General features: G+C 39.2%; 1 protein-coding gene across 3 annotated transcripts in view; it reads left to right on the top strand.

Annotated features, from left to right (window-relative positions):
- The window catches only part of RAB27A (RAB27A, member RAS oncogene family), a 98,285-nt gene extending 78,865 nt beyond the window's left edge, over positions 1-19,420 (top strand). For all 3 annotated transcript variants that reach the window (XM_019665175.1, XM_019665164.1, XM_019665186.1), the window contains exons 3-6: positions 856-941; positions 2,660-2,763; positions 7,391-7,514; positions 17,954-19,420. In XM_019665175.1, the coding sequence (XP_019520720.1) occupies positions 856-941; positions 2,660-2,763; positions 7,391-7,514; positions 17,954-18,152 (513 nt within the window). In that variant the 3' untranslated portion in view covers positions 18,153-19,420. The remainder of the gene's footprint in view (positions 1-855; positions 942-2,659; positions 2,764-7,390; positions 7,515-17,953) is intronic.
- Positions 19,421-19,450: the final 30 nt, after the last annotated feature.

The raw sequence follows: 19,450 nt of genomic DNA, 5'->3' as shown, positions 1-19,450 counted from the left end.
TTTTTTTTTTCTTTTTTAAGTTTTTTGGTTAGACTTGTGTTAATTCCAAATGGTATTGCTGTCTATAATAGCTGTGATGTTAAATACTTGCTGCTGATTATATTCAGCAATGCCCTAAGGATAGGGTTATTCTCCTAGAGCAAGCTCTGAATGGGGTAAAATAAAGACAAGGCCTGGAAGTGGAGCTTTATAGGCAGCTTTCAGCTCTCTGGGAATGAGACTTTTGGAAGAGTGCCAAACCTGTTTTGCCTCCACTGCCTAAAGCGGCTGCTACGCTGATGGTTTTCACAGCTATTAATATCATAGTTATACATCTGTTGGTTTTCAAGACTACTCTAGAGCTGGGGAGAAGGGGATGAAAATAAGACAAGTTAAGACAGCACAAAACTTACTATTTTTACTGATATTCAGGGTTCTGAAATAGTTGATTTTAACAATTTTTGCCAGTGTTTTCATTGCTTTTATGGGGGAAAGAGATTTACAGAGGTCCTTCCTATAAAATTGTTTTCGGAGTATTTTTTAAAGATGGGATGGGGGAAAAGTCATAGAAAGGTAGTATTTCTTGAAATGAACGAACTGAGGGAACTTTGAGGAAAGGTGAGCTAATTATTATTTTTATATAAACTATTATATACATAATATCTTTATAAAAATATATAATTTATATATACATTTTAATGCAAATTGTTATGTTATCGAAAGGCAATTATTTGGAATAAAATACAAACAAGGTTGTATTCCAAATGGAATTTTCTTTAGAGGTTTAGATACTTAGGGGAGTTGTACTGAATAGGAAAGTGAGAAAGCACACCAGTCCCAAAAGTTCTCTTTTTCTCTTTTTTTTTGCTATTTTAGGTGTACAGAGCCAATGGGCCAGATGGAGCCATTGGCAGAGGCCAGAGAATCCACTTGCAGTTATGGGACACGGCAGGGCAGGAGAGGTATGAGATCTTCATTATGTGCTTCTTACTGGAGGAAAGGGAAAACCAGCTACACTCTTCATACAGTGACTTGAACCTGGATAAAACATACTGCCAAATTAGCAGGAAATTTGTCAGTCTGAGATGATAATGACTGCTTTATTTCATATGAGGTCAAAGGAAAAATAAATCCTTTTCAAAACAGACCATCTCACTTTTTCTTTTTCTTCTGTGTGTATATATATATATATTTTTTTCTTATATATATAATATATATAATGTATTATATATATTATATGTAAAAGGCTTGTACACATTTCTCCAATTACTTTTGCTATTTACTCAGACACACACACACACACACACACACACACACACACAATAGCTACACAGTTACATGCATCATTCTTACCTGATTGTTGAAACTAGTGGAAAATCTGATTGGAATTAACCCATATGGTCAGCAGTTGCTTGACTACAAGAAGTCACATGAAATCTTGATATAAAGTTGTTTTTAATTAGCTTCTGTTTTCTCTCATAGGTTCCTTCAAAGGTTTTGTTTGTTTTTTTAACTTTTTATTATGGAAAAATTCAAGTATATACAAAAGTAGAGAGCATAGTATAATGAACTCATGCACTCATTTCCCAGTTTCAGCAAGCTGTACCCCAAGCTGTGGCCAATCTTATTTCATGTATACCCTTCATTCCTTCATTCACCCCCTCCGCCAAATTATTTTGAAACAGATTCCAAATATCAGATTATTTCACTCACAGCTATTTGGTATGTATCTCTGAAAGATAAGGACTGTTTTTAAAATATTTGAGAAAACTTAAAATAGCACACTAGATGACAAATTCATACTAGTGTTTTCTTCCCTGAGCCTATGTCTGGCAGTCAGAGGCTTTGCATAAAGGCAAAGTAAGAGGAAACTGACTGTTAGAGGGACAGAGAGGGGAGACAGCAGCGTAAAGGCTTGCAAGAGAGAGGACCAAGACAAGATAGTCAACACTATCCCCACCTTAAAGCCAAAGAAATGGTCGATCAGAGATAAGCGATTTCTGTAGAGACTGAAATTAAAAGGTCTTGATGGAACACACTGTAATGTCAAGCCAAGCTAAGCTTTCACAAGACAGGGAAAACATACATGGCAAGCATCGTTTCTATTGGTCCAATTAACTCTTACTTGTACAATAAGTTCTTGGATCACGAGCTAGTTCGTCATCCCTGTCTAGCAGGCTGGGTGTTCAAATCACATGGTCTGTTAACACATCAACTTATATAAGTAATAAATAACTGCCTTATACATTTTGGGAATATGATCACCTAATTTTTTTGAATTTTTAAATTTACACAGGTTTTTATTTTAAAAGAAAATTCCAAGTACAACTTTTGATAATTGTTGCCATTTTCATAAAGTCTAGATATATTTTCAAATATTCTTTCTTGTTCTATGGGTAGCTGTTTACTATATTTTGTAAGATACCTAGTATCATTGATTATACACATAATTTTATACCGTTAAAAGTATCATTTTTAATAGCATTATTCACTAAATCTTGTGTAACTAAGAGTTGTAGTATGCATGTATGATATGAAGTTATTAGAAACAATGGCACATTATTAAACATCTAATGTGTCACTGATGAACTATTGTAGGAGGCTGGGGGCGCTGCTGGTAGTTTTATATTTCAGGAGTGGGGCCATGATTTAGGTGATCAATCTGCTTTTATGTTTCTAGGTTTCGGAGCTTGACAACGGCCTTCTTCAGAGATGCTATGGGGTTTCTTCTGCTTTTTGATCTGACAAATGAGCAAAGTTTCCTCAATGTCAGAAACTGGATAAGTAAGTGTTAAATTGTCTCCCAGCCTCCTGCTTCCTATAATAAAATGCCCTCTTTATAATGCTTTTGTTGTAAGTTGTTTTGGGAGAAATCCTAGTGCTATTTAAAATGCTATATAAAGAAGCAAGGCTTTTAGTTTAGCGGCAAAGATAACTGAAAGACTCTGCTTTTTTTTTATTATTAAAATTTATTGGGGTGGACTCTGCTTTTCCTAGTGATACTAACTTTGATTTGTTGCGTCGTTCCTATGCTCCAGGTATAAGGCAGTGCTTTCTTTTTTCTTTTTGTAACTTAAATTTATTGGGGTGACAGTGGTTAGTAAAATTACATAGGTTTCAAGTGTACATTTTTAATGTATCATCTATATATCACATTGTGTGCTCACCGCCCCAGAGTAAGGCAGTGCTTTCCATGTAATCTTTTAATCAGTCTTTTCCACAGAGGAGACCTATCCCCATTTTATAGATGAGGATATAGAAGCCTAGAGAAGGTAAATCACCAAGTATCTGCTTCCCTATTGGGTGCTATCAAGTCTTACACCATCCCAGCATTTAAAGCACATGTTACATAGACATAAATACGTTTGAAAGCTTCCTGGATCATACCCCTGGCTCCATGTCTCTGTGTTTAGAGGCCCCTTTTCTGCTTTTTAGGGTCAGAGTATTTGTCAGGAGGACGCTGTCATGGAAAACTCTAGAACAGCTTTGGCAAAAGTGGTCCCCAGCACAGCATACATAAACCTTCATTTCGGCTCTGTGGAGAGATCCTAATCTCTTAAACGATTGGTAGTGGCCATTTAAAATCCTGCCACTTAACCAAATAACAGCTTGCAGATGTACATTTTCCTCTATTGTTTGTATTAGTGTAAACCTAGAGAATCTACTGGGGAATGCTGTGATGTTAACTTCTTAACATCCACATCTTTAAAATGACAACAGTTTAAAAAAAACAACAAAAAAACACATCCTCCTTAAAAATTACTTGGTGTTTTGGTATTACGAAGGGGCAATTGGCTGTGGTTTTGATAGTAGAAAACCTTATTTTAAAAATACGAGTTTTTAAATAAGTAATTTATGTAGTGTGTTGTGGTTTCCAAAGAATCTTCACATACTTTGTATCTGACCCTCGCAGCCGCCCTGTGAGGAGATTGGACAGGTGGTGTGTCCTTATTTTGGGATGAGGACACTGAGCCTTAGGAAGTGAGGGACTTATTCAAGGACGTGGAGCCTCTGGCTTCCAGTTCAGTGTCCTTTGCTCTTTCTTGGCTAAGTTGATGACTAAGAGTTGAAGATCTATTTAACACTTTAAATCTAGCTTTCCCCAATTTAGTAGTGCTTGCCGGGCTTCGCTGCTGAGTGCCTGGCCGAGTGGTGTGCTGCACGGTTTCCCGCACAGCTGAGTGATGATGGTTCTTTCCAGTCCTTTATCCTCAGCCCTTGCTCATCACCCTCTCCTGTGCATTCCCGGAACAAGTTCTTGGGCTTTCTTAGGGCTTTTCTTTCTAAGGACTCTTGTTAGACATGTGCCCATCAAATCTCAGCATTGAAAGGTCATCAACCCACCTCTTTTTCCACAGGTAGAAAGGGAAACTCTGAGACATTAGATAAACCTTGCCCGTCTGGGCTTTATATCTTTTAGGTAAAGAGCAAAATTATGTGAAATTATGGGTATGTATGCATTTTGTTTTGTTTGCCTTACAGAGTGAAAGAATCCTTACTGCCCAATTAAGTAAATAAAACTTATTCATATTGAAGATTTCATATCTTCAGTGGAAAGTGTTCTTCTGCCCAATCCTGTTTTTTTTTGTTTTTGTTTTTTTTTAAAGATACAATGTTCAATGTTAGAGTTAGTAATATCTTCATTAGGAATAAAAATTTGTTAATTATTTATACATTTTATTTTTCCCCTGCCCGTTAGTATTTTGAGTATTAGAGGGATTATTCGTTTCTTCTTTTTTATTTAACTTATATAAATTTACTTAACTTATACAAATAAAACTATTTATTTAACTAAATAATAGTTTAAAAAATGTATATGTATGTGTATGTATATGTGTATGTATGTGTGTGTATCTGTCATCTACCCACCTACCTGCACACACACGGTGCATACCAGAGCAGAGGCAGTGTTACTTCATAACCTTATGAAGTAAGTTCCATTATTAAACTAGGAGCTGATTCCTAGGTCCTGATGGCCCAAGGCGAAGAGAGCGTGTCTGCATCCTCCCTCTGCTTCTGAGCTGCGTCGCGGTCCCTTCTCCCTGGACTCTGCATCTCTCCGGGCCACCTTAGGAAGGGACAGGAGTCCAAAGATCAGCCCTGCTGAGTTTAGGCGACTGAACAGAGAGCGGAGTCCTCAGGGCCTAAGTCTGAAATCCAAGAGGAATGGAGTAACACTGTCTCCACTCTCCTGTCTTCCAGGAGCCCAGAGGATAAGCGAATCATGCCCATAGTCATTCCTCATCCAGGGGCAGAATGGTTTGTAAGGAGACTTTAACCTAAATTTCTAAACTTTTTTTCTGTAGCCTCACAAATGGCACAGGAGCCCAACATGTATGTATTTGACATGTTTTTGCCTGTGTATTTTTATTTCTAATATTCCCTCTGTCCAATAAGCCCTCCCCGCACCCATGCCCATGTTTTAAACTGATTAGAGTTCTACTTATTCTTTAAAATCTGAAAAAAATACGGCCTCCATGAAATTTTCTGTGACAACTTTAGTTGGATTAAATTTTCCCCCTCCTAGTAACCCCTCTTACTTTTTGTGCTACTTTAAGTGTCCTTATCACATAGCACCTTGAGTTGTAGCTATTTATGTATGTGCCTTTTTCGTGAGATTTTTTAAAGAACTGATTAATTTCTTTTTATATATCAGGAATTCACATTCTTTGTAGAAAAATTAGGAAAAAAAATAAAAGGAAAAATTACCCATAATCATACTTCCCAGACTCCCCCAAATAAACACCATTAAACATTATCACTGGTAGTAGTTACGTGGCCCTTCTAAATGCCTTAATGTATTATCTTAGTCGGTCCCAGTGTGAGTGTGCCTCTGGGTTACCCAGAGGGCTTGTTATAACAGATTCTGGGCCCTATACCCAGCTTTCCTGATTCAGTAGCTCTGAGGTGGGACCTGAGAATTTACATTTCTAACAAGTTCTAAGGCTGCTGGTCTATGGACCTTACCTGAAGAATCACTGAGTTATCTCATTCAACACTCCTTTAATTATTATCGCCATTTACAGGTGGGGAAACTGAGGCACAGAGCCGTCAAATAAGTTTCTCAGGGTGACACAGCTAGTAAATGGCAGAGTCAGGATTCAACCGTAGACACACTGGGTTCTGAGTTCATGCTTACAACCATGACACTGGACATGTAAGGTGTTAACAGAGCACAGGGCCACTCTGGAGACCAGAAATGTTGCCCAGCAGAGGCAAATGGGGAGCAAGCCTGAAAGGAAGGGTGGGGAGTCCCTGAAGGAAGGCTGTGGTTGAGTATTCAAGGGTGTGAGGACAGCATGTGTAACAGCCTGGAGGAAAGAAAGGGCAAGGCTGTTATTGCAAACACACAGTTTGGTCTTGCCTGTATATATAGTTCTTGTTCCCCAGGGTGTCTCTCGAGGGCAAAGGTCAGTGCCCTGAAATTCTACACCAAGTATCAGGCCTACATTAACACTCAGTAAATGCTCGCTGCCTTGACTTTCTTTTGATAAGATACAATGAACATGGCTTCATAATGAGGAAGTAAAATGTCAACACTTTTCTGGTTAACCACGATAAAAAATAAATTAGGCAATAAACTTTGTGAAAGTTTGGGCTGCTTTAATTTCATTATGGGGGTATGCTGAGTAAGAAGACTTTTTTTTATTTGGGAGATTAAGCTGTTTAGCGTAGTGAAGCTCTTTTGTTTGATATCATTACTTTTTAAAATTATGCCTCTTTATAGGTTTTCAGATAAAAAGAAATAAAAGCTGTGGAGTAAGAATTGTAGTCTCCTGTTTTTTCTTGGTTCTGGTGACTGAATCCTTGACTGTTTATTCTGGGTTTTCTCTCTTTATGTAATCCTGTATCTTGTTTGTTTTAAATGAATTGATTCTGCTTTAGAGTAATAGAAAAATGTGGAAAACATTTCAGATAGAAATAGGTTAGTTTATAGGAAGACAATTTTTTAAAAAGTCATTGTTGTGGAGAGAAAATATCTGAAAAATAGAGCTTTAAGATTAGTAATAAACACTAGGAAATCCTCTAAGTTTTTTTTTAGATGGCCTTCATCATATAAAAGACTGCCATGTGTTGTGTGTGTGTGTGTGTGTGTGTGTGTGTGTGTGTGTCTGTGTATGTGCACGCGTGTACACACACACGCAGTTTTGGAGGGTTAGCGAATTTTCCCATTCCTCCCTGATACAGATGAGCTGGGGTATGTGTTAAAGGACAGTAGTAGTTTTACATCTCTGTCTCATCCATTCAGTTTTACAGATTAGGTTAATGATGCTTTGGAAGAATTCTATCAGTTCGCTGTGTATGCATATCCATTGACAGTTTTCAAAGCACTTTTGCATGTATTCTGTTGATCATACACTTATATTATTGTTTACCTATGACAAATGACCTCATCTTCTTACATTGACAGGCCAGCTACAAATGCATGCATATTGTGAAAACCCAGACATAGTGTTATGTGGGAATAAGAGTGACCTGGAAGACCAGAGAGTAGTGCGAGAGGAGGAAGCCAAAGGACTGGCAGAGAAATACGGGTGAGTGTTTCTGTGGAGCAATCGAGAGACAACATTTCCAACTTGAACATTAGCACATCAATGGATAACAAAAAAGACAGAAGCAAAAAATTGGAACAGAACGCTCAGATATAGGCCTTGGGAGGTGTGAAATACCTACTTTGTATGTTAATATTATTTGATAGTGGGAACCATAGAAAAAGCTTTGGGCGAGGGCCTTCTCAATCTCTTGGTGTTTGAAGAATGGCATCTTTGAAGGCAAAGGCCCCAGTTGTGTAAGGCTGCCTTTCCCAGATGTATGTAGGAGACTCTGGGATAAGGAAACCCTCTGGTCAGCAAGGAAATTCAAAGCCAGTTCATATGCTGCTGCATACAAGAAGGCCTTATTGGCTTTGAAATTTCTGTGCTGCGAGAAGAGCATAAAGATCCTCTTTGGTTTAGGCTGTGTTTTTGTGGTGGAGAATTAACTAAATACTGTCTTTCTCCTTGAGCTCTGGGAGTAGGATCATAGTAGCACAGCATTAATTGGACATGAAAGGAGGGGTCGCACACTGCTTATTATAGCGTCAAAGGCCCCTCTACAAAGGAATTTGTACTCTACTTGCTTTCTACCACTGCTACGAGGACACAAATGTTTATGTGTCAGTTACCCTTCTATAAGTGGGAGGCAGCAGTGGGGTTGAGAAGGAAGGGGCAGGAGAGGGGTGAAGACTACACCCCTAGAAGGAGGAAAGACTACAGACAGGGAGATTGCAGTGATCTGTGAAGTAGGTAGGGGCTGGATTTGTGGAAAAGGGCTAAATCAGAGAAAATATGTAAGGTGGGGCAGAACAGGGTTTAAATGTTTCTCTAGTCTAGCTCACCAGGAACGGGGCCAGTCCCTATCAAATATTCTGGGTTACTCTGGCAAGGATTTGTACTAGGATCTGGAGATTTCCTCTCATGGGTAGGTGGTAGCTCCTGGGGAGCTTTTGACAAATACTCCTGTCTGGGCCTCACCTCTGAGCTTCTGATATAATTGATCTGGAGTGGTTTATCAGGCAAGGTTCACTTGAATAAACGGATTTGTTACAGGGATCTGACCTTATGTACTTGTGGGAGCTTGTTAAGCAGTGTCTGTGAGGTGGTGTTTTGCATCTGATACCGAAGCTTGAAGTCCGCAGGATGGGCAGTCAGGAAGGGAAGATGGATTTCAATTGGGAGTGAACAAGAAGCAGCCAGGACCTGTAATGACAGACCGAACCCTGGTCAATCATTGCTGCTTCTGACCTGGATTGTGTAGGTGTCCTAGAGCAGCCCAGGCCCTTCTCACTCAGCTGAACACACACACCTGGCCCGGGAGTTGGAGGAGTTGGAGGAGCATCTCGGGGCAGGTGGAGCAGGTGCAGAGCAGGTTGCTGACTTATGATGCCAACAAGATGAGTCAGCAGATAAGCGGCAACGTACAAGGGCTAAAGAATGGCCGTTGCTTCACATCTCCCCTCCAAATCTCCCCCAAATCCATCTCGAGGTCTATCCTAACTACAAAGGGGATTCTCGGAAATGTTGTTTAACCTAGCCAAGCTGACATATTTACAAAGCCACCACAGATGGGGGCTTGGTCATTGGTATCTTTTAAAAGCTCTCCACGTGATTTTCACGCTCAGTGGTTGAGAACCACAGACTGAGGTGATTCTGAGGGGGAGGCTGACAAAGCCCCACAGGCGATGCTGATATGCCCCCCTCCTCCCTTGAGAGGCACTCCTGTTGTATGGTGGGAGGGGTCAAATACCACAGAGAACACTGAAGTGTTGAAGGTGGGAGCTGTGTTGCAAGGAAGGAGGAAGTAAGCGATGAAGCAATGGAAACCATGGATTAGAGCATGCTTTTGAGAAGTGTGCTAGTAAAGGCCAGAAAAATAGGGCAGCCAGGAGTTAGCTAATCCCCCTATTATTGGCGGGGGAGTGAGGATTGACTTCTTTCTCCTCTGGGCTTCTTCAGCCCTTTGCTTTGTTTCCTCTGTTTTGGTTCTCAGGATTCCACATCCTGCCTGATATCAAAGAGCCGGCCATTGCCTTCTGACTATGTGGGGAATCTGGGGATACAGAGGGGTCGTCTTTCGTCTGTGCTCAGATCACGGGCCTAGGGAGTGTTTTAGAGAAAGGCTCAATGTAAAGTTTCTGGATTGAGTTAAAATGAAAGCATTAGCAGATAAGGTAATTAAAACTATTGGAGAAGAATGGAAAGGGGTGGAAACAATTTCCTTAGGATTTAAGAAGTATAAAATATAGTTCTGTGGCTTTTTGGCAGTCTCAGAGGAAAATATGATGGAGCAGTTTGGTTCACTACATATCACAAATTTGGTGTATAAGTTTAATGATTATTTTTACAGAAATCTTTTTCATTCTCATTATTTTCATTGGTTGCACATGTACTTAAGGACTATGTCGGTTAGTTTATTCATGTGCTAATAGTCAGAAAACAGTATGGTTTGTGGCATATCTTCATATCATTTATGTTGTCTGATAAATTTGCATTTTTTTTACTATTTTCAATTCATAAAAATGGATCATTGGTTCACAAGTGATTCTCTGAAATATACATGCATTCTGAGAATGAAAGACTGTCTCAGAAGCACTCTGCAAACCTAATAAAGAACATATTACAGTGCAAATATGGAACATGAATCTGTGTGTGCTGGGACAAGTAAGTCTGAGAATGAGAACTTCAATTGCCCAAATGGAAATGGCGAATTGGATGCATGATAGAATTTCAAAAAATTTATTTTTAGTGGACTAAGAATCCATTTATCCTTGATTTCATATTCTTTATTTTTTTGGACATAAAACTTGGTTAAATTGTAACATAATGTTTTTAGGTCACTTCCTAACACAACAAAGTGATGTATTGGTAAACCAATAAAGTTTTCCCAGAACAAATGCAAAATAATGCTTTTCAGTAGGTTATACTGAATAATATTATCAATGAAGTTAGAGAAGAGAACGAAACAGAGATTTGTTCACATTTGTATTCCGGCCAGTCAAAACTATTGTAGTTCACACTGTTGCTGAAACACTTTTAAAAATAGCTACAAAGTCAGTGACAAATAAATTAGAAGGGAAAGCAGAACCCAGTATCACCAACTTTCCTCTATTAGATGGCTCTGTTGGATCTCACGCTTTAGAGGTGTCAGACTCACCTGGATGCTGGGTCCCACAGTTCCTGGTTCAGTAGGTCTGGGGTAGAGCTGCTCCCAATTACATTTCTAACCGATTTCCAGATGCTGCTGCTGCTGGTGGTTGAGAACAACTCTTTGAGAACCACTGGTGCAGAGGCCATTACTAAAAGGTGTGCGTGCTGGCAGATGTATTCCTTGATCGTACAGCTGGAATCTTTTATGCACAGAATATGTATGAAGCCAGTGTCTCCTTGTGCCATGCCTGGGTGAGGGTAACGTGCTCAGTGACTTATAGGAAAATCCGTGCTGAAGAGAAAAAGCATTTGTTTTTCTCACACAGTTAATTGCGTATAGACTGTGATATAGACTGCGAAAGGGACACTGGGATTGGTACTGAGGGAGCACTAGCCACAAGTGGGCAGGCAAGGACCGTACTCTGTGAGTAAAAATGGCTGCACCTAAATTCCCTCCCACACTCAGCTTTATGTACAGAGGATAGCTGATGGTCGTTTTAAGCCTTTTGTTCTTGATTCAAAGTTGAGGGAACTAGAGAAAACTGTGAATACAATGAAAGCGTGATAATTGAATGTATGTATTTCATGTGCTGTGCAAAGAAATGGGCAGCACATTTTTAAAAATTGGGATGTAGTTGATATATAACATTGTATTCATTTTAGTTTTACAACATAGTGATTTCATATGTGTGTATATTATGAAATGATTACCAAAATAAGTTGAGTTGACATCCATCCTTACATGTAGCTACATTTTTTTTTCTTGTGATGAGAACTTTTAAGGTGTACTCTCGTAGGGACAACAAATTTAAGACAATTTTTTTTCCCACTGAAGGCTGTTGGCTGTTGATGAGGAAGGTGATCAAGAGTTTCTGGAATGAAGGATGAGTTAAAAAATATTTACAACATTAATAATAGGAGTACAGACCATTTCTGGAATTTCAAGCGGCTTAGCTCAGCAGAATGCTCAGTGTCTATCTGAACTATTAATGGACGAAATGTGCAATGAATTGCTTGATCTCTAATAGTTTGATGCTTTGCAGACTTGATGGCACCCTTACTTTATTTGAGAAATAAATTAACGATGTATCATTGGGCATGTCTTAAAACCACACACACATGAGCTGCAACTAAACATACAAGACTGATTTTCAGAGCTCCATTCAGCTCTGTAGAGGATTCAGGTTTCATTGGGCACAATCTCCTGGGTTGAAACTGTCCACACACCAGCCCTTCCCTGTTAAGGCTTGTTCATCTAGCATCCAACAGACTATGAAAAATAGTGAGACAAATTTCTTAGTGAAAAATTTCTCCATAATTCCTGGATCCACATGTGAGCCAAATATATAGAACCATTTGACAAAATCATCAAATACACTTGCTTTCATTCCTGGCAACCTCTAACTGGGATCTAGGAGCTTCTAGATAAGAAACCAGCTGGATATGGACGCTGATTTATGGCAAGAGCTGCATATGTATCTATCTTAGTGAGAAGCTGCATGTGACAATACCCCTCATTCATTTGAAGCTGTTTGTCATTTTGCTAATTTAATTTTTATTTTAAAATTTATTAACCTATTAGATTAATCTATTTTTTTAAAGCACACCCGATTGGTATTCTGCATGTTCCAAATGGCTATCAAGTGGTCATTTACAGACCAATAACACCATTAGCTGCACAGGATTTTTTTCAAAGGTTTGGCTATATTGCTCCCTGGTAATGCCACATTAGCGCCACCATGTGGAAAGAAGGAACACCCCCATTCTTTCTGTGGTTGAAAAGGGGACAGTTAATCGATTCTCTTGAATTTAAATTTAGATTACTAAACTTTTGCCTTGTATATTTTAGGAAAAGCAGAATGTTATTTTTAGATAAGATAAAAACCCCATTAGATTAACTTTTATTGAGCACTGGCTGGACTCGAGGCTTGTGTTAAGCCCTTTTACATGTAATATCTCATTTCCTCCTTGCCTCGACCTAATGAGCCACTGGTACCCTTCTTTACAGATAAAGAGATGTGTTCAGGTAAAGTAGCCCAAATGCCTTCTGAAAGTGAACATCAAGAAGATATGGACATAGAAATATTACTAACTCCACCCACTAGACTTCCTATGCTCTTGAGACGAGCTGAACAGTCCAATTTTCAACTGTAAACATGAGGCACATTTCTGTCTCCGGCGCATCACTTTTTTTGTTTGTTTTTTAAGATTTTTTTCTTATTGGGGAATTGGAGGATGGGAACAGCGCTGGGGAATTGGGGGAAGGGGAACAGACAAGTTGCTGTCATTTTGTTCTTCAGTCTAGTTGTGGACGTTGCTTCACTGGCCCAAGTTGGCACCATCGTTGCGCTCTTCCTGAGTGAGGCAGATCAGTCACTGGCTTCTGGATGGCCGCTCACGCTGGCTGCTGGCTATACACGGTAGCCCATGGCAACCCACTGCCACAGGGGCTGCAGCCTATGCCGTTGCCAGCGACTCATGGCAGCCCAGCTCCAGGTCAAGCTGTTGTTCAGCATCTTAGCTGTAGAGGGCAGTGTCACTGGCCCTCATATGTGGGATCCGAACCGGGGTCCTCTGGCGTCCCAAGCTAGCTCTTAACCAATGCGCCACTCGGCCGGCCCCATCACTTTTTTAATGGAAGGAAAATCTGCTTTAGGGTCTTCTCTGTGGAGCTGGCTTGTAGTTGGCTTTCTGTCTGGCAGCTCCAAGGTCTGAGAGTGGGGAGTAGTGAGCTCTAGCATTTATTGATTTCTGTAGAAACAAACCCGGCATGGCCTTAATTGCTCAGAACACCCTGAATGATTAGTCTAAAGACTGTAAGGTTGTTAACCTGACTTCTGGTCACATGACCTGGAGGGTCACAAAGGACAGGAAAACGTATTTTTAGTTGAAGGATAGAAGTTTTTACTTGAATTTGGAGTTATAAATCTAAACTACATCTTGTTAATATTGTACCTCTTTCAATATGAGGGATTTCAAAATTTACAATTTAACTCATATACCCTGAAATTCTACCAATTCAATATTTGCTTAAGTTTTAGTGAACATTAGACAAAATAGCTGATAGCTCTGCCACAGGAGTCAGTCATAATTGGCATTAATCAGTAAAGTAAGATCCATTTTTCTCTCAACATTTAGTGATGATAACTTGGGGGCATGAGGGGTTTGATGAGCCGTGAAGGGAGGCAGTGCTTTGGAGCATGAAGCACTTTGGCTGGAACGGGTCTGAGTGAGCCATCCCTGATGCAGGGAGGCATGTTCCCAGGTAACAGAATTTAGGGCAGTATTGTAGATTAGCTACATTGTAGATTAAATCAAAGTAAGTAGGCTAGTCTGGGAGTTTAATGTTTATATTGTTGCCAAGGTCTCTTGGAGCTATGACTTTCCATGATTCAGTGACATTGTTTCTATGTGTCCTGAGTTTTAGACAACAAAATTACAAACTTTTGTAGCCTAACCCAGTTCTGTGCTGGAAGTTAAGAAATGCTTACTGACACATTTGTAAAAAATGATACATTTCTTATGTGTCAGATTCCAATCTAAGTGCTTTCAATGTTAACTCATTTAATTCTTATAAGAAGATACTGATATTATCTGTCTAGTTTTACAGATGAAGCAGCTGAGGCATGGAGGTTAATAGCTTGCCAGGGTTACACAGTTGGTAAGAAGTGGTACTAGGAGTTAAATCTAGGAAGCCTGGCTCTAGAGGTGATGTCTCTTAAACATTGTCCAAAGTGTCTGTAGTTTCCATGCACGGGTTTTATAGTTTTTAAAAGTATTTTCAACTATTTTTTCTCATTTATGCCTTAAAAATTACTGTGAGGTAAGTTTCAGGAGCTGAGTGGAAAGAAACTATGGAAAGTAGAAAATAGCTTAATGGGAATTCAGTAGAGGAACTCAGTGAAGCTGAGGACTAGAGTTGGAAAGATATTTATAATTGACTTTGAGAAAATTTAAAAAATTAGATGTACATTGTTATGAGCAGTATTTACAAGTTTACTGTTCAGCTACTTTTAAAATATATTTTCAATTTCAGCTCTTTATTCTTCGAGGGAGGGATGAGTTTTTCAGTTGCTTGTCCGTGAAACAGTATGTTTCTAAATGGTGATAGAATGATCAAGACTTTTCCTTACATATAAGAAATGTTCTGTAGATGTTAATTGATTCTTCGTGGGTATACGTGAGAAAGAGCATTATGAAGAAAATGAGTATTTGAGTTTTGAGAATTCTGAATCCAAAATTCCATTCCTGTGATAATGGCAACATCACAAACTGTCCCTGGGACATAGCTCTATAACATCATAGCATAGGTACCTGATAAATATTTACTGAGTCCCTACAAAGGGTGCCCTCTTCACACTTGGTAATCAAATACTGCATGTGACCAGGGGGGGGGTGGAAAAGACGTGTTATCTTCATTTTGTGAATAAAGCAACAGATAAAGAGGGAAGAAAAGGCTAACAGTAACTAAAGTGGTAGACAGGCAGGAGAGTTAAAAACCACTAAGGCCATGTATTGGGTTGTCGGAAAAGTCATGAAGTATTTTGTCTTATGTTTTTCAAAGGTCATTTATTTATATAAAGAACAAAGATCAATCAATGATATATTGCCCATTTTGTTCGATAACCTTTTACCATCTTTCAGTGAGCTTCATAATTAATTCCTCATTCATAGAAACCCTGTCTTTATTTGCAAAAAACTGAACAAGGTGCTGATTTACAGCCTCATCTGAATTGAATGTTATACCACGCAAGGAGTTTTGAAGAGAGCGAGTCAAGTGGAAATCTGACAGCACAAGGTCAGGCGAGTATGGTGGGTGTGGCCACACATCCCATCCAAGCTCCAATAATTTTTGATGGGTGATCAAACTTATGTGTGGTCTCGCGTTGTCGCGTTGGAACACAACTCCTTTACAATTAACAAGCTCTGGACGTTTCTGGATAATGGATTCATTCAAACTGTCCAATTGCTGACAGTACACATTCGAATGGATTGTTTGGTTCCTTGGTAGGGGCTTGAAAAACACGACACCTTTAAAATCCCACCACACTGAGAGCATAACCTTCCTCTGATGAATGTCTGCTTTCAATGTCGTTTGAGGCAAATCATCACGTCGGAACCAAAAACGTTTGCACACCACATTGTTGTAAACAATCCACTTCTCATCACCAGTTATCAGGCGCTTCAAAAAAGGATAGTTTCCCTCACATTTAATGAGCATATTGCAAGTGTTTATACACGCCATCAAATGAACTTCTTTGAGTTCACGCGGAACCCAAATATCGAGCTTGCTTACATATCCCCAGCTTCTTCAGGTGGTCATGAATGCTTGAATGATGGATGTTCAATGTTTCTGCAATCTCTCGTGTTGTGTAACATGGGTTTGACTTGATCAATGCCTTTATTTTGTCGTCATCAACTTCGGTGGGCCTCCCTGAATGAGGAGCGTCGTTGAGATTAAAATCACCAGCACAGAATTTCGTGAACCATCGTTGGCAGTGACATTCTTGTAGCGCAATGTCACTGTAAACTTTGTGCAACTTTTCACAAGCTTGACACCCGTTCTTCCCTTTATGGGAGTAAAAGAGTAAAATATGGTGAAAATGCACAGTTTGTCCTTCCATCTTCAACTTGTTGTAAAATCTTCAAAATGCAACCAAATCACTCAATTTTTTTTAGAATGAAGCTAGAACTGTCAGCTGTCAAATGACATAGCAAAGTCATAGATGCGAATGACTATAGTACTTTCAAAAATAACTAATGCCATGTGTTGCAAACATGCATCATGACTTTTCCGACAACCCAGTAATTCTCCTATCAGACCCTTCTCTGCTTAAGATGTTTTAGAGTCAGCATATGAAGAGCTATCAACATGGCCATGGTAGAATCATTGGTAACCATGTCTTGCAGAACTCACAAATGGGTAGATAAATGCTCAAATGAAATCATAGGTTCTCAACCAGTTTTTTTAAGTTATACTAAAACAGGAGAGAATTGCAGAGGTCCAATTGCAGCTCCCATAGGAAGTATGCAGATACTACAACAACATCTTGAGGAATCACAGTGGAGAAATAGTCTTCCAATCTTACACATGGACACCTTACTGTGCTTCTTAGTGACATAAGAAGCAGAATAGTTCTGAAAAGATCTGTAAACGCACAGAGAAGTTTTTTAAAATCTGTAAAGGTCTCATGCAGAAGCTGCTTCTAGCCAGGAAATAATACAAGAGTAACTGAAATTGTAATCAGAGTCATTGAGGTAGTGTTAACGTGCAATGTGAACTCAGGAAAACAAAGACACTCTTGAAGAAAAGTAATAGGGGAGGATTTTAAAGTCCCTATAAAGATAAGAAATACTTTACTGAACTCAATTGCAGGACTCGCTGAGATGCTAAAGCAATTTTCTGTTGGAGTTTTTATATCTGGGAGCATTTTGGTCAGATGCTTTACTAAGTGGTGGAAATGAAATGAATAGTTTGAGGAAATATAATTTTATCACCATTTTCATGGCTTTATTAAAAAACAGAAAGGAGTTGTCAGTTAATTAATCCAGTTGTAAAGACTAATTCAAGTGTATGAAGGGCAGCCACTGCAAGAAGAGTGATGTCTTAAAATTATGTGAAAAGCAGCCTTATAGCTTTGAAGCAATGCTTTGTGAGTTATTAAAAAAATTACGTATATACCACAGGTCTTTGGGTAACAAAACAAACATACTTATTGATGTCCTTGAGGAACCCTGAGATGCAGTAGAATTCAGAATGTCACCAAGTGAATGGTGCAGGAATACTGCTTAGAATTGACAAGCAGCAAAGTGATTGACAAACACAGCCAGTGGCCTCTGATTTCTCTTTAATGTCAGCTTTTTTTTTTTATGTGTGTATTAAGTAAAAGAGATTTATTTGTTTTGGAAATCCTCATATAATATATTTAAGTTTGGAACCAGTGGAGCTTATGGTTAAGTTGGTTACACTGGAATCAGACAGCTGTCAATTCAAATGCCAGCTCTGTTCCTTTCTCGCATTATGAAATTGGGCAAGTTACTTCATCTTTTTGAGCCACAGTTTATCTGTAAAACGGGAATAAGAATTTCCAGAAGTTTTATATCTCTATTAGGAATGCAGTGTCAATTATTTTATTGTCTTTTTTTCACTTTTTGATGTACCCTGTGGTGGTAAAATGCGTTTTTTGTCTTGTATATTTGTACTCTATTTTCTAAGTTGGATTGTCAAGGGCAAAGGTGACTGCCTTTTCCCTCCACAAGTCCTTACCCAAGTTGCCTCTGTCTTCCAGAATCCCCTACTTTGAAACCAGTGCTGCCAATGGAACAAACATAAGCGAAGCAATTGAGACGCTCTTGGATCTGATAATGAAGCGAATGGAACGTTGTGTGGACAAGTCCTGGATTCCTGAGGGAGTGGTGCGATCCAATGGTCACGCCTCTACAGATCAGCTAAGCGAAGGAAAGGAGAAGGGGACATGTGGCTGTTGAAAAGTCAAGTGAGCTACACAATAATTCAGGTGGCCCTTGTCTGGAATCTTCTCAATGGGTGATACATGGCACAGAGAGAGATTAACGGGCATTGTGTACAAACTGCTACTCACCATCCCAATTAGACATATCAGTGAAGCATCCAGCTTTAAAGTTAATTTGCTGCAGCTTTGTAAATATTTCTTTAAGTCTCAGCCTGAGAGTTAGGAGAAATGTCACTCATAGCCAAGAGTGCCTTATAAAACCTTAGCCCATGGCAGTAGATCAGTCAAGGATTCAGGATTTTTGTAGCCACAGCAGAGTGCATTTATTATGAAGAATGACTAAAGATACTGTCACCTGCCTTACCATAGATAGGTCCAGTGCATCACATTCAAGGTCTTAGATGCAATTATAAAACTATCAGTCTTTAATTCGAATTTTAAAACCCTACGTGTACCACAGGCGACCTCCTAAAAGGCCATCTAAATCACTTGACTATTAAACAAGAATACACACAAACATCGATTCAGTGTCCTTGAGTGTTAATTTATGTAAGCTTTCTCTTTAAAATGAATGTTGGACGTATTATGGCCATACCTATAGACCTTGGATAAACTGGATTGACCAATAATATAGTCACTGCGACCCCTGTTGGTAGGAAAGGGGTTGGGGGTGAGGGTAGGGGTGGCTTAATGTAGTATGAGCAACTGAAGTGGGGCTTCTGGCTCCCTGCTGTATTCCCAGTGCTCTGAAGTTTTGATTGAAGGGTCCAGGAACCAGGTTTTTATGGCTTTAGTCCACTGTGATCTGTGCATTTTATACTTGGCCTATGTGCTGGCCACGTCTGAACATAGCTGGTGCTTATGCTGAAGTTATTTGTAATAAGTAAATATTTGGCTTCTTTTTCTTCCTATTTATAATGTTGGTCTGGCATCCTCACACTGCAGTTTCAATTAGCACGTGGACTAATCTCTCTTCACCATCAGGCTCTGTATCGTTGATATTTGCAACTTGTTTTATTTCTACACCGGTGGCATTGAAGGAATTAGTTTTTAATTATGTAAAATATCTGTTTGCTATTTGGTGGAAGATAGCTGTTTGTAATTAAGCAGTCACATGTGTACTTTAGCTCAATATAAGAAAAATGAAGTATTCTATAACCTGTATTTTTCATTGAGATCATGGGATTTGCTATCCTTGCTGGGTCTTGCCAAGGTCATGTATTCTTTTTGTTTTGTTTTGTTTTTTTTAAGATTTTTATTGGGGAATTGGGGGGATGGGAACAGTGCTGGGGAATTGGGGGAAGGGGAACAGAC

This window comes from Hipposideros armiger, unplaced genomic scaffold, assembly GCF_001890085.2.
Source record: "Hipposideros armiger isolate ML-2016 unplaced genomic scaffold, ASM189008v1 scaffold_12, whole genome shotgun sequence".
Lineage (NCBI taxonomy): Eukaryota > Metazoa > Chordata > Mammalia > Chiroptera > Hipposideridae > Hipposideros > Hipposideros armiger.
This window is presented reverse-complemented; position numbering and strand designations above follow the sequence as displayed.